At 42.2% G+C, this 16,383-nt stretch overlaps 1 protein-coding gene across 1 annotated transcript in view; it reads left to right on the top strand.

Annotated features, from left to right (window-relative positions):
- The window catches only part of WISP1 (WNT1 inducible signaling pathway protein 1), a 35,589-nt gene that overhangs the window by 14,417 nt on the left and 4,789 nt on the right, over positions 1-16,383 (top strand). Inside the window, exon 2 of the mRNA XM_010576903.1 lies at positions 13,998-14,277. Coding sequence (XP_010575205.1) covers positions 13,998-14,277 — 280 coding nt within the window. The remainder of the gene's footprint in view (positions 1-13,997; positions 14,278-16,383) is intronic.

Here is a 16,383-nt window from a genome sequence, read left to right as displayed (position 1 = left end):
CTCAGCTATGGTGTCCCCTTGCATTTGAAGTCCTCCAGACACCTCTGAAAGTCATATTCAGCAAGATTCATATGCTACAAGCTGAACACTGATTATTCTATGGGTGAGTGGATAGAAATTTGTTCTTCCCAGGCATGTCACCAGCATAGTCATGGGCCTATAGCCCTTTCGGCATCTCTGGCTTTCCTACCTCTGCCTATCCATCCTGATATCTTCATAGAGGAACTCTCCTGGGATCTCCGTTGCCCTTATTCTCTGGCTGCCATCTCTCTTGATGGCAGCTGCATGTTTCTCCATGGTCTGGGTAGCTCACAATCTTCAGGGTTTGTTTCCTGTAGCAAAAGAAGCACGACCACTCCTGTTCTGCAGACATGGAGAGGCTAAAAGCTGAGTGCAAACAGCAAAGTCATGCCCTAGTCCTTACCTTTAGCAGCCTTAAAGTTAGGAATTTTTCTAGAGTAGTTATTGAGTCTTTTGTGTAGTCAGTGCAATGACCTCTGATGTCAGCAGAGAGGGGCCCACGGTTTGATCCAGCAGCTGTGAGCGCAGCTAATTGCATGAAGAAGCTGAGGAGAGTGGGGCCTTTTACAAGTAATCTCACCAGTGCAGAAGATCCCGCTGGTCTACTGAGTGTCTTGCAAATGTGGTAGCTGCTTGTAACCGAATCTGCAATCTTTTACAACACTGGACAGTGAGCCGGTGATTTGCTCAGGAACATTTTTGGAGTCATTTTGCGTATGCACTTAATTGTCAGTGGTTTTTATTTGTTGACTAGCTCTAAATTAACTTGACTGCGCAAATCATCTGACTTTCATTAGTATCAATATTCTTTTAAGACATTCATATTTTAGTCACACTGTTCTGGCAGCCATTTATCCTTTGCAGTGACTATGAGAAGCAAACAAGATATATCCATGTGCCATAACCATGCAGCTATGTGGTCTACCTTAGAAAGGAACCTCCCTTCTCTTTAGCAACTGCCATTAAAAGCAAGCTGTTTACATTGGCTCATTTTAGTAGTCTTATTTGTAACTATATCTTACTGCATTGGCACCTCCAGGTCCCAATCAAAACTGATTTCCTCCCACTCTCCTCTCCAGTTCTGTTCCTAGATAAACAAAAGTGAGTATGTCTTGTGAGAGGGATTTTTTCTTTCTTGCCTTTTCTGGGGGAAAGCTGATCAGATATCCTCTTGGTCATGTAAGAACTGAGTAGCTTCTACTTTCACTGAGAAGAAAAAAGGGTTTTTTGTGCCTTTAATGGGATGAACTACCCCTCAAATGGTTGTGTACTCCAGAACTTTGCCCTCTTGATGGACTTGTCTTGAACACAGCAATTTTTTTTTCTTTCCTAAGAAAGAAGTGGAGGTTGGTTGGTTTGTTTGTTGGTTGAGCCTGTAGCTCAGGTGAAGTTAATGGCAGCATTCAAAAAATTAATAGTAATAGTATAAACATACTTTATGTTTTTTGCTGCTGGTAAAGATTTGTCTTATTAGATGCCCTCTTTGGAATTGCTTTATTACTTTTTCATGACTGAAAGCAGTGATGGTGTTGATTTCTAACAGGAACCCCAGATAGGTCAGAGTCTCTTATGAATAACTCATGTCACATTAGTGCCAGTTTTAAGGGATTAGTTTCATACTAGATGGCATTCAGTTTGTGGACTCTGATGTCCTTTTGCATAGCCCTTAGACTCAGGTACTGTACGGCATTGCACATCTGACTGCCACTGAGATTGAGCTGAGCATCTGTGTGAGAATATCACTAGATCTCAGTTTCCCAGATGTCAAAGAAAGAGGATGCTTCATTCCACCCTTCTACTTTTGGTAGACTATGAACTACATGGGCAGGCTTGTCTCTTGTAACATCATAAAAAACTCAGCACAAGAGTGTCCTGGATCTGGTACATCCAATGATGAGTACATTAAGTGTACTGAATTTGCAGCCTTCTCTTTTCTGCTTACAAAACCTGTACACCAATCTACTTCAGGGTCTTGACTATCATCTAGAAAAATTAACAGATTCCAGATTTGCTTACTGGTTTCTTCCATCCTCATAGCTTTAGCCCTCAGGATCTCCAATATTATCTGGGTGAAGGGTCTTTGTATACATGTTTTGGCAAATAATGTCTCTGGTCCACATGTTGAGCTAGTAAATTCCTTCAGTTAGTCTGGGTTTGTTCCAGGGATTTGGGGCAGATAAGCTCAGCAAAGCTTGGGAAAAGGAGGCCTCCAGCTAATCACCACACTCCTGCTAAATGATCTCACCATAAATTTGGCAAAGTCGTTTGTGCTTATCCCCCTTTAACTTCTAATATGAGCTTACAGCAATTCATCATTTCTCTAGCTTATCGGTCACCATGTTTCTGGCTTGCTGTCTACCTGGTGTGCATGGGCACAGACTCCCTTCCAGCCACGTTCTGTACGTCTGAACTCATCCAGACCTTGCAGCTACATTTCTATTGAATTTACTGGCTTTATTTAAAAGTCTTTGGTCTTTTCTTGTGTGTGTGTTATTGCTCCATGGATTTTTGCTTTTTGAGTCAGAAGAAAAATGCTCAGAAGCGTGTGCTTAGCTTTCTGCTGCTTGCTTCTCTTTTTAGACATCAGATATCACTGTTGCAAAGGACTTCAGGTTTTGTTTTTTAAATCCTTTTCGGCACATTCTAGAACACAGTGACAAATTGTCTAATTAAATCTGTGGGGAGGGATTTTAAGAGGCAGTTGTTTGACATTGGTACCCTGGGATATGGTTAAAAGCTTGATATCAGCTTTAGGAAGAAAACAGATAAGGAAGATAATGTGTCCCTAGGGAATGCAATACTTCAATTCCTTGATGAAGTGAGTTAAACCAGCATCTGCACTGTGCTGTGTATTGTGTTATACTTTCATTCAGATCCCTGAACCTGAAGTAGATTATTTGGATATGCCTCTATTTCCGTGAATCAGTTTATAGCACTCAGAGAAATGTAATGAGAATATTTTCTAGGATTTTGAAAGAGGCAGAAGGGACTTACATAGTGAAGCCAGAAAACTTGACTGTTGGAAGTAGCATAGGCTGTGGCACTGTTTCTGTCCTCCTGCCAATGTGATGAGATGCCCATAGAGTTTGATGGGGGAGGAGTTGGAAGGTGCTCAGTTCCCTTTTCCTTTTTGTGACAAAATGGGCGCTCCAGTTATTTCATGCTCGTGGTTCCAGCACCCCCCCACCTTAACCATTTCATATGACTCCAACTTTCAGGGAGGTTTTGTGGTTTGTCTCCTGACTGTGTGAGTCTCTTTTGCCTCTGCACCCTCAGCGTGATAACATCACTCATTCGCTTCCCATATATCTTAGCACCCTTACGGTCCTGTTTCCAGAGATTTCCAGATGCCTGGCACCTGTTCAGAACATCAGTCCAACCTCTTGCTGTCTGGATTCATGTCATCGTCTTCAACTCCTGTTTTCCTTCCTTAATTTAAACACTACTGTTGCCAGCTCAATAAGTTTTTAATACCATAAATAATTCCTTTACCCCCTTGAGTTTCCTTCTGTCAGACTTTGCACACTGTGCACAGTCGCTGATGAGGAGGGTTGCAGCCCTTGCCATCTCTTCAGTCTTCCCTATATTTGTCCAAACTGGTATAATCAAACCCATTTACCTAACAATCCCCGGATTTTTTAGAAAACAGTCTGATTTTCATATACAGAGGTTAAGGTTCCTTTACACTGCTGTAGCCTTATAAAAGAAAACTAAACTCTGTATTTCCCATAACATTGTCAGTAACTCCCCATCATCTATACCAATCACGGGAACTTGTTTTCCACTGTCTGGTCACGTACTCTTTTCTACCTCCATGCAGTGAGCACTAATGTTTTAGTAGACTCTTGCACAGATGTTTCTGGGCATGGGAAGTTCAGTGCAATAAGCATTGGTCTGTGATCTTCGGAAGTTAATCTGTTTTTTCTCAGGGGATCTCATGGTGGGTGATACCAGCTGAATTTTTCACAATACAGATGTGAAAATGTCACAAGGCCTCCAAGTATAGCAATATTATTATATATCTTGAACAAGGGTCAGTGGGGTTTCTGGAGGCTGTGAGGGAGGTTCTGCATCTCTCAGCCTTCACTTAATCTCTTGTTCCCATTCTGTCTGGTTTGAATGGGACTTGATCTTGATCAAGGGAGATTTTATCCAGTGGTGAATCCTGCAGGTTCTTCCTCTTCCTACCTTCCTGGTAATAATTCCTCCTTTTTTTGACCAAAAGATCTCCTCTAATGTCCTCTCATCATTTGTGATCTCTATATACTGCAGCTCTGCTTTGGCACTTGGCTGGGAAGAGGAATAAGTATCGCAGTCCAGGAGAAAGAAAGAAGGGGTCACATTTGATTGCAACATCCTCACTGCTGAAGCAGACAAGCTGTCCCCATGCCCTCAGGCTGCCTCTGTAGTGGAAAGCAAGAGAGAAGATGGAGCTGAAGTGCAGTAGAGCTAAGCTGGGCCATGCAGAGTGGTGGAGACCAAGGCACAAGGCTTGCCCTTGCAAGCATAACACAGGAATCACATGGATAGGGTTTGGCGTTGCTGATACTTATAATTGCAGTATTACCATTATTCTTTTCCACTGCTCAGTGTAAGATCCCATCTGACGATACCCCCTCCCACTCTGGGTTTTGGTGGTCTCCTGATTTGGTTTTCTAGAAACAGCTTCAGGCACTAGTCAGATTCTGGGTGAACATTTGTATTCCATGATTCTGTGAAGAAAAACTTCTTTCCCCACCTAAGTATGGCCAGGCTATACCCAGGTCAGATGAACAGGCTGTGGCAGATATTGATTGGATGCCTTTGCTACAAATGTACGAATGCTGCTTTATTGATCTCTCTGCATACACAGAACTAACTCACTTCAGATGCTACAAGAGACTTTTGCCATGATTTTGCCTGGCAAAGAGTAAGAAAACATATATTACTTCAAGCTGGGTCCTAATGTTCTGTAGTCAGCCTCTGAATTATCTTCAGGTCCTCCTAGAGTATGCAAAAATCTGGCATCTTCTGTTGGCCCTAAGGATGCTGCTGACCTGTATGTCTTCCATCTGCATTCTTTGTCTAACAGATCTCATAAAATACTATAAGATACAGTTACCAAAATATGCCATGCTTGGCACAAAAATATCCTTTCATGTTGGGACTCTTTGCCTTGAAATGCTGCTGTTTATTCAGACAAGTTGTAGGCTCCATCTGTTTTTTACTTAACCACAGGGATGTAGCAATGCAGTCTTACTGCTCATCTTTCATTGAGAGTTTTGAGGTGGCTTTGATATTATGATACAACACTATATTACATGGCAGTTATGGTTTTTTGGATGAATCCATGCATGCCTTTTGTTCCAAAGGGACCATTAAAGTGGCAGTAGCAGCAGCAGCAGCTTCTCTTTCTTTCTATTATCTTGAAATCTTCCAGCTGCAAAACCGGACTTCTGCTAGGTTTCCTGTTACCAGATAAAATAATAATTATCTGTCAAATAGCGTTTTTGGCTGTGCTCGTGATATGAGAGGGGACGGACCTGCAAAATAGAATTCTTTTGTCTGCATTAAACGCACCATTTCACAGAAAGGCTAGTTTTGATTTCTCTGTGCCAGAACCAGACTTCAGGTGGCACAACGCAGGACTGAACTAATGAAGACATCTTGTTGGTCGTTTGGGTTTATAGGCATATTCCACGTGTTGTTTTGGCAAGGTATGCAGCCACAGACTGTCAGAAACACTGGTCGTCAGTGCCCTCTGGAGGTCTTTAATCCAACAGCTGAGGATGGAGAATTCAGAGCCTCTCTGGGTGACCTGTCCCAGTGCTGCGCTGCTCTTCTAGTGAAGAAGTTGCCTTCCTGGTGTTCAGACTAAAGCTCCCCAACTACATTTTGTGGCTGCTGCCCATTAGTATACCCTCTGCTACCACTGAGAAGAGTGGACTGATACTAGGTCGCCTGTTAACCTCTTTGCCAGACTACCCAAGCCCAGCTCCCTCAGCATCTTGTCCTGGGACATGACCTTTAGGTCTCCGACCATCTTGGTTGCCATCCTCTGGACTGCCAATTCCTTCATATCCCATTTAAAGTGAGGGTTCAAAACTGTAGTCCAGGAAGTGAACTAATCTACTGAAATCTCACCAAGACCAGATTCTTTTCCATATTCCATCTAAACAAACTATTAAACGCTGGCAAAATGAGAGCAAGTAACTAGCCCTTCGTATGGATTTCAAGGAGGAAGACACTTTGACAGTTGGAAAATAAAGTGATCAACTCGGAAAAGCAAAGCTAGGGGGAAAGAGCAGTGGAAAATTGACATGGAAGGAAAATTGCTATTTAAAGGAAATAGGGATGCATAACTTTGTCAGTTCATCAGCAACTCTAGAAAAGTAAAGATACTAGGTCAAGAAAACTGTTTCAGGTTTGAGAATTTAAATAACAATGAAATTTTAAAATGAAAAGTTGTTTTAAGTCAAAATGCTCTGCATTAGAACAGAAAATTGTTGATACTTGAAAATGCAGATTTCTATTTTTATTAGAAAAACAATGAAAACCAAGATGATTTTGAAAAGTGCCATAAAATCTGTGCTATTCTTGCCATGGGAAAAAAAATAAGTGGAGCTTCTTAATTTTACTACTTTACTTTTTTGCCCAGCTTTGGACAGAGTGGCCCCAAGGGAGTAAGAGGACAGACGGCATCTTCCTTTTGATTTCAAGTCCATGACTGAAAAATAAGAGACAAGCAAATGCAGAACACAGCTAATTGCAAAGTAAAACCTCTGCCAAAGCAGTCTGCTCTTGTCTGGGAGCTGGAACTGTAATACTGTTTTTGTTACCCAGCTCGTGGCTCATATGTCAACATCTTGTTCTGTACAGTTTTAGGATGGTTTGTAATCCTATGACTTTGGATGGTCCAAATGCACTTTCCGCTTTCCTAAAATTGAAGTCTGTCTGCTTGTCCCTTCTGGAGACTTTTCTCATTGCTCCTCCAGATGTTCCCTGTTACTTTTCAAATTCTAGTTCAAGCTAGTTTCACTGGATGACCTCATTAGCTGCACAAACCTAACATGTGCAGTGCAAGATATTAAAATGTTCTTAGAGCACAGAAACTATGCTGTTTTCTGTCCCAGTTAGTGGAGTCTGTGGTAGCAGTGTCGATTTGTTAAAGATGTCCAAACATCTTCAGGTCACCCTATCCTAAGTGAGTGTTACTCTTACTGGGACAACACTTATGAAACATCAGGTTGCTTTCTAACAGGGAAGTTCTTTCCCTCTGAATACTCCATAGAAAAATGTGAAGAAAATGTGGGGCCACACTGAGTTTGCCAGTATAAGCAATATTTTGGCAAAGAGGTGAATGTATGTAATCTTTACTCTGCAATTGTCTAAACTAAGTTAGAAAAGACTATTCCAAACATCTGCCTACGTTCTTCCCACAGACACATTTCCCAAAATAAAGTTATGGGAAGTTGATTGTTCATCACTCATAGATCCACAGAAATATTAATGGTTGACTCACTGTGGATATTTTATTTTGTTAGGCTATTGAATATGCTTCGCGCAGAACTTTCCTTTCTGCTCAGCCTACACAGCAAGAATAAATCCAGCTGGCACTTGATATCTATAAAATTGTCTTATATTTTCTGGGTTCAGAGTCTATTATTTTACAATATATTCTGGAGATTTCATGTCTGGAATCAATTTTAATGAGCTATCTAGAAGCTCATGCATACACTGGGGAAGCTGAGCCCCAAATAATCATATTTTCCCCTTACCATTACATGTCCTGCAGAATCTGATTTATATCTCTGCCCTGATGCTAGCTCACTTGTCACCAGTATTACCTTGTGATAGTTTATGAGCATTCATGGGGACTTAGGGATTTGTAGGAAGAGTATAACAGCGAGGAAGTCCTGATGGTACTGCGATTATTGCTGATCTTGCTGTAAGAACTAGCTCTTTGTTCACCCATCTGTTTTGGGTGTGAGAATAATGCAAATATTCAGCAATATTCAGCTCAGAAGTTCCAGCTGAGCAAGATCAAGAAACAAACTTCTATCCTGAGGGCCTGTTTTAAGCCCACTGATGTAAAACAGTTCCTATTTTTCATTGCTATTGTGCCCATCTCTCTGACATGCGTTATGAGCTGTTAACCTCTGTCTGTTCTGGGATGAAACTAAGCAATCTCTAAGCAATGGAAATCTTGCCCAGAGATTGAACTGAGGGATGGAAGGTTATGTGGCTTTATTTAATAGGTTATTTATGTTTCATTTTGTCTTTTCATTTTTACTTCTTTTTTAAGTTCCAGACGCTGTGTTCCCCTGGGAACTGTGCTATGTCGGGTTAGTGTTAGGATGTTTGCAACTCTGTGAATGTGGATGTGAGTCTCCTGGGGTGCCTTTTAAAATCATTTTGGTTAATGAGTGCATCCAGGGTGGTACATGGTGTTGGAGTTCACGTTACAGGCGTTTCTGCTGGTGCTGTCTAAATAGTTCAGCCAGTAGGTGGAACCAGGAGAAAGCAGATGTGTCATCTGGCAGAGAGAGAGTACAAATGCACAATCCTTTCCTGGAAGATGCATCCCTAGGTATCCGCTTAACGTTGAGTTTTTAACTTCAGTGTCCCTGTTTAGGACAGCCAAACTGCAAAATCTGGAGTTATTTCTAAACAGTGACAGGCTGATGCTGTCAGGCCTTGGTGCATGAACTCCCACCGGTAAGGATGTTTGGGTCAGTCTGCAAATCAGCTGATTTGATCACATAGTAGTAAGGAGGACATTTTAATAAAGATTCCTCACTGAGCATTTTCTCCTGTGAATGTCTCAGAGATGGAGGACGGGATAATCCAGATCACGTCGTATCCCTCCATCAGTGACATCTGGCATTTGCTCAGAAATGCAGTATCAGAAATGTAGGTTAAAAATATTCCTTTAACGTGGTCTACTGTGGGAAATTAAAAGGAGTCCACCCAATGGCATGTGCCCTGCAAAACACAGCTTGTGCAGCTAAGAGTGAGCTCCAAAGCCCTTCTTTTAGAGCAAATTACCACCAAGGAGAAAACAGCAGGAGGTGATAAGGTGCTATGGTTTGAGCAGACCTCTATCTGCCAACTTCTCATAACCATTTCCCCAGCTCTGCCAATAGCCAGAGGAACTGAATTTGGAAGTCACCGTCCTTTCTGGACTTTTTCGCATCAGTAAACTGGAGGGGAAGAACATGGATAGCTTCTCCCTACCTTTACCCAGTTCATTGTGATGAGAAAAATACTTGAAAGAAAAAGGCTTTAAGAGTAAGATCCTACAGCACTGAAACAGTGAAGTCAATACACATGAATATATTTTTAAGCACCTGTAAAACTGGAAGGAAAAGAACATATTGCGATGCATCTAGGGCTTTGCTGCTTAAAAGCAAAGCTGGAGGTTTCCTCATGGGTTATGTAAAAGTTCTGCTATATATCTGACTGGTTTACAATTTGGACTGTATACACTAATTTCAACACTGTAGCTTGGTCTTTCCAGTTTCAAAACTAAAACAAACATGCAATTACAGTATTTTCCAACAAATTGAAAATATACTTTGCCAGTAGGTAGAACATGCTGCTAAAATGCTGCTATCCATTTTGTATCTTTAAGACTTGGATAGTAAAACTCATGGCTATTAAAAATATTGAGTTTGTGGCCATGGCAGGTGGTGAGTCATTTTTTATTTTCTCCTTCTTTCCTCTTGAATGTGAACACAGAAATTAACTGGAAATTGTTGCTAGTGAAATACTATTCTCTGCAGATGCAAAAAGAAAGTCATTTTGGAGCTTGCCAAGCCTAAATCAGGAGCAACTTTAATAGAGAGTTATCAGCCATGGGAGGGTGAGAAGGGCTTCGTCTTATTTTAATGAGAATGGGCTTGTACCTCCAAAAGCAGCAAAATTAGAGCTCATTAATAACTTGTGGTGGAATATTTTCTCCTTAGCATCCAAGGTAAAGCTGCAGACTCCAAGACTGAAGAGTAATTATACAATACAAGTTAATTACCAGTACCTGGAAAAATTCATTTCCTAGCAGGCACATTCTTTTATCTTTCTGACATTTTAAAATAAACTTGTCAAATCCCCACCACAATGATTTTTGGTGTTAAGTTTCTCTTCACTCTTATTTTGGATTTCTTATGTAATTGTTGTCTTCCTATACATTATATTGACCCTAAAGACGAGTCCTGAAACCTTAACTTACATGAGGGTGTTTTTTTGTTTGTTTGTTTCTAGTTAAGGGTGGCCATTGATAAAGGCCATTACACTGTGATTTCCTGTTGATAGCACCTGTAGAAAAAGTTGGTTTTATTGTGGTATTTATAAAGCAGTGTTCATGATGTCTTAACCATCATACCTATTAATAAGAAAGTGTCTATATCCCAAAATGTTCTGGAACATTGAAGTAGTAGGGCTGAATGACTTTTCCAAAGGGATTTAGATCTTCCCATGATGACAGCTGACCATGGAAAAGGAAAAGCCAAGGATTTTAGAAATCTACAGGATGGTTTTTCCCATAGCAAAGCTCGGAGGGACTTAGGAGGGTCAAGGAGGAGAGGCTGGAAGCCATATAGGTTGTACACTTGTTCTAGTGTCCAGTGGACAACAATTTCCAGAGGTTGGGTTTTCATTGGGTGGCGATGGAGCCTAGGACATGCAGCTGCTTCCATCTCTCCATGCCTTCGCTTTCTGCAAAATACAGGAGTCATAGTATTTTGATGCCTGTCCACACTGATTATTTGCAGATGCTTACACTAAGTGTCCTCCCTATGGCTTACTCAGCCATACCACTGGACATTTTAGCTGGCACGTCCAAGAACTACAACAGCTAGTCGCTATGAAGACACTTCAAAAGCTTCCTTGGCCAGCTCAGGCTTTAGACCTAGAGGAAGGGCTGTTAAATAATTTAGTCTAAATTCCTGTCTATCACAAGCCACCAAATGGCTCCCAGCTACCCAGTCCTTTACAAGAATTCAGCCTCAGTCCTTCACATATTAACTAAAACTGTAGGACTACCAGGGCTTATTGGTTCCTCTTTGCTATGTGTGTTGATTCACAGACACTTTCCTATCTACACAGGGTAGAAGCTGTTTGCTTGCTCATGTTGACAATAGCAACAAGGGTCTGTGAAGGGATTTACTTACAGGGTTGGGCCATGGCAATGGGCTCTTTAAATAACTGTGTGACTTTTGTCTGTGTATCTAGATTTGATTATTAAGCACTTTTTTAATCATCAGCAACAAAGTAAATAAGTTTATTGCACTTGAAGAGGCCTATCTTCTCAAGTGACAGATTATTGCACCTACTCAAATTATTGTGAGTGGAATGAAAAATACTACTAATAAAAGGCCAGGGCTTTTCATTGATCTGAATGCTCCTCTTTTAAGAACTTTGGCAGTATCAAGGAGCCTTAAAGTGGGAGTAAATTATATTGGTATGTTTTAGTTTAAACAGGAGTTTAAAGGTGATTTTAAGCCAACTTTGAGGCCAACTGTTTGTAAAGGGGGCCTTGATGGAATTGGGAATTATGCCCAGAGCAAACACATCGCCTATTTGACAGTGATTAGCAATGTGTTAACAATTTAGTGTTCTAAATACAGGGTAACTAATTACTAAGATACTCAAATACACCTTCAGATACAGCAGTAGCAGGTTTAGAAATGTACTTTAGTAAAATTTGAGTCTGCTAACAAGGAAAACATAGAAGGCAGTAAAAGTGCTTTGCAGACATATCCTGATGGATAGCTCACCGGCTTTGGGATCACAATTCTGGGGAATGCTTTTCCCCACAAAGCCTTGGGTTGTGGCATTTTCTTCATGGAGAGGTGGTGGGAAGCCTTTTGTTTGAGACATGTGAAACTGTAAAAAGAGGACAAAACACTGGGGAATGTATAGTACAGTACAAGGTAGCCAGGAATGGATGGATTGCCTTAATAATTTCTAAACCTTGATTTTCCTTGTCTGAACTTTATAGGGTTACACGCTTATTCTTTGCAGCCCTCACATCTTGTCACCAGAAATGGTTTCTGGACCTGTGCCTGAGCAGGGTCATGTTCTGGCTGCTGTTGGTAGCCTGTAAATAACCCCATTTGTTTCTGTGCCTGCGCTACTGTGCCCTGCTTGACCCCCATGTGCAGCTCAGGTTTTCTGTGCAGTGATCCTGGTGGAAAAGGCACATCTTTCCTTTGTCACTGGGCTGATTTGCACCCTTCCTGCACCACAAGCACAAACATGGCTGGTGCTTGTTAAATGTCATCCAGAGTTTGCTGAGTGCAGAAGCCAATGAACCTCCGCCCTCTGTGGGTTTTGCTATGAGCTAAGGTATCTCAGCACTCCATTCTCTCAATCTTATTGACCTGAATGCATCTACTGGAATAGCATCACTGCGTTACATGAGATCCCTTTTCTACCTTGATTTACCTTGGTCAGATTTTTTTATCTGATTATCAGATTTTGAATTAACTTGCAGCATTTATTTTTTTTTCTTATTTGCCAAGGAAATGGAGATTAGGAAATGGAAACTTGGCAGTATCCTCCCCATAAAAGTTTTCCTTCCTTGCTCAGCATGCTGGCAAATATTTGTGCACAGCTAATGGGAGAAACACTAACATTATGAAGCTTCACTTACACTCATGTGACTTATAGAGCCCACAGTGACTCCACGTAGGACAAAAGCATGTGCCAAAAGGCGTAGGTGGAAAATTACTGGAGAAATATCCCAGTTGTTTGACTGTGTGGGCCAAGGCAACATCATGGGAACTGCAGTGTGAGACCTGGAAGATCCCATCACAGACAAACCTAAGAGCCTCATGACTACTTTAGGACTCACAGAGAGCATTTCTGCTGAATATGGTAGTCCGGACACTGTGAAGGATGGATAAGGGTGGTGCTTAGAGTGCTTAGAGGAAATACATGACTTTTTTTAATATGTATTTATTTTTAATTATTATATTTTTAATTCTTTTAAAATGTTATAGCCATAGTGTAGCTTCAATGCTTAGGACTGGGATTCTGTCAGGGAGCTGTGTGTTGTGTTATGGGGATGGAGACAAGCAAAACATTTTTCAGAGGTGGGTGAACTTGTGCATCACAACATTCATAGCCAGTTAGCCAGACTTTGGTTTCAGAGATTATCTTTTCCTTTCTCTAACCATATCTCTATTCAAGTCAAAGGGCTAGGACATTGTAAAGGGGCAGTTGTTGTGGTATTAACGGTATTGCAAGAAGAGACAAAATGGCCAAGGCATCCTCAGGAGGTCCATGATTGAGTGCTAGGGCTGTGGGTTTCAGATCATCCTCACAACATGGAGGTCCATGACTGAGTGTCTGTGAGGGTGGAGAGCTTACAGGCCTGCTCTTGGTCCCCTCGTGGATTTATGGGATCCCGTATTTTAGTTGCAAGACCCACACAAATATGGATAAGCCTGAGGAAGATGAGGCCAAACAGGGCCACGTGCTTTCACACTGCAACACGATGACCTTTATCTTGTTTGGTGACCTGAAGGGCAGTGACTGCTACGTGAGGAAGCCTTCGAGTAGCCAAGGGGCCCTAGAGCCATCTTTCAATCAACAGGGACAACAGCTATGGTGTGACACAGTCCTCTGTCAGAGCCAAGCACCACAAGGTGACACAGACTGGCCACATCACACCTTCTGCTCGTGTATCAGAGGGGTTTTGACATGTTCGTACATGGAGAGAGACCTCTGTTTAGACAGGAGAGGTCTGGAAAAGGCTGAGTCTATGGAGTTTGGATGCTAGTCCAAGCTGTAGAGCATTTTCCCTCAGCTAGTATCTGAAGGGGTTTATGAGAGAGCAGTGACTGCTCCCTTCCCATGGCTTTTTGACATTTATTCTTTGGTTTCCTTGCAGTCTCTCTAGACCTGAGGGGATTTTGATTGAGGACTAATCACCACAGGGTTCATGGCCCCCTTTACTCTGGAACGCTCTCCAAGCTGTGTTTCTTTGTTTGTAGGCCATTGCCCAGACCTCCACCACCATGACCCCCACCGTCCCTGCCGCGACAGAGGCCTACACGCGGACTCAGTACTGTAAGTGGCCATGCGAGTGTCCGAAGTCCCCACCTCGGTGCTCGGTAGGCGTCAGCCTGGTCACAGACGGCTGCGACTGCTGCAAGATGTGTGCCAAGCAGCGTGGAGAAAGTTGCACTGAGGCCGACACCTGTGATTTCCACAGGGGCTTGTACTGTGACTACAGTGGAGACAGACCTAGGTACGAAATAGGAGTATGTGCACGTAAGTGATGTACATATATTTTTGACTTAGATAACATTGGCAGCTCCCCTCAGTCTAAGCAATGGTTGAGATTTCTCTCATGAGATACCAGGCTGTGCGCTCATCAGCTCCTCCATCCATCATTCATTTCCTTATAGCGGTCTTCATTCTCAGGGCAGTTGGCTGGCTGAGAAATGACATCTGAATTCTTGCTCTTTGAGTTGGCTGCAGCCAAGAGCAAGGAGCAACAAGCATTTGAAGTTCTTCAGATTTGCAAGTAGATGATTCTGTATTCCCCGTAACAGGAGGAGGTGCTGTAGTGGGGTGGGGATGAAGGAAGGGTAGGTGTGCACCTGGCATTAGAGACAGGCAATATGGGCGTCTACATGAAAACTGTGACATTAAGGAGATGTTTTTGGCTTATTCCCAACAACGGATCCCTAGGAAGGATAGCATGTGGTATCCTGTCAAGAGGGTCAGGGATGAGTCATCTCCTAGCAATGTTTCTCAGTGACAAATTGAGGTCTGAGCCTTAATCTTACAATGGTTTCAGTCACGTTGGCTGCCATGAAGCAGAAGGATTTCTTCCTGCCTGTCATAACAAACTCTTGGTGGGATAATTCATGGGACTGGAATGTTTTTATTCAAGAAGGAGAGGAAAAAGAAATGATGTAGTGTTATGTGTGTCAAGGATATATTCACTTGTTCTGAGATCGTAGCTCAGCCCAGAGAGGGGGAAAGAAATGTATCACCACATCAGAACAAGGGTGAATCTGATCTGCTCATAAATGATTGAAAATTGTTACTCTGGGAATGGTTAAAAGAAAAAGGATCATGGGTACAGCCACACAGATAGCTGATCAGAAAGGATGCTGACTGTTTAGCATGTTATAGCATATTGTTTATGGCTTCAGATTCATAAACAGGAAGAAGACATTTAGAGGGAGGATCTTCTAGGCTGGAATATAACCATGAATGAGGTACTAACAGAAAAAGTAAAGGTGGAAGGAAACCTGGAGGAGAGCCGATTGTGAAATGAATAGATAGAATAACTGATCTACAGGAAGGACAAAAGATTGCAAACAGTGGGCTTCAGTAAACTTAGAAAATCAGCAGAAGTTTCACAGGGGGCAAGTCTGATGAGTAAAGAGGTTCAGGGTAGCTGGCAGTTCCTCACAGAAATGATACTGGGGGTTGCTGTTCCTCAGCAGGATGGCAAGTGTAGTAAGAAATAAAATTGGCTTTGCATTAGATCAGCCACAAAAACCAAGCATGCAAAAAGTGCAGTCTAACCAGATTTTTGTAGGATATGGGCAAAATAACTGTAGCAAAAGGAGCTGTAAGCTTAAACAGTGATTTTCAAGATTAGAAAAGATCCAAGGTTAGGAAAAGAGGATATGAGATCATTCAAGTGTATTGTCTGGAGTGTGTGTGGAGCATTCATGGGAGGTCTTTAAGAACAGGTTAGACAAACATCTGTCAAGAATGAGATCGTTACAGCTGGCCATGAATTTGGAGAGGAAAACAGGCTGGATGTTGTCTCAAAGCTATCTCAGCCTTCCTAGGCTTCTCTAAAGATATTCACATTGCTTCGTTTATTTATTTAAATGCTTACTTTCTTAGTTGGATATTTCTGGGGTTTTGTCGTCCTCCCGTACATCACAGGCAATCAGTATACCTGTGGTCACAGCACAGTGATGTAGGAAGATTGATCCCCAGCTTCCCCAGTGAGGTCTGGAATGATTCCCAATCTGCATTTTCACATCCCTACTGCCATGACAATATATTCCCTAGTATGTGACACTTATGGTTATATGGTGAGGGGCATTGTGGTGTGCACAGCTGAGGGGCATGAGTAGTAGGTCTTTGCATGGTTGGGAAGTGAAGTGGCTTGTCTCTGGCTACCGTAGAAAGTTGTGGTCTTCCCCTTGCTTTCATCGTCCAGGTAGATGCACATGATGGGTTCTGCTGACATGTTCTTTCTCATGCACTGGGTCATATATAGGCCACATCACTGCACTCTGAGTGCACAAACTGCTGCCCTGACCGCAGGGTGAGCGAAGGCAAGAGCGGGACTCCTGTGCTGGGTGTTGGGGACTAATGGCTGTGAGGAATTCGCTTTGCAGC

Source organism: Haliaeetus leucocephalus, unplaced genomic scaffold (genome assembly GCF_000737465.1).
Source record: "Haliaeetus leucocephalus isolate CR32 unplaced genomic scaffold, Haliaeetus_leucocephalus-4.0 Scaffold555, whole genome shotgun sequence".
In the NCBI taxonomy this organism is placed as follows: domain Eukaryota; kingdom Metazoa; phylum Chordata; class Aves; order Accipitriformes; family Accipitridae; genus Haliaeetus; species Haliaeetus leucocephalus.
Note: the sequence above shows the minus strand (reverse complement) of the source record. Positions and strands in the feature narration are given on the sequence as shown.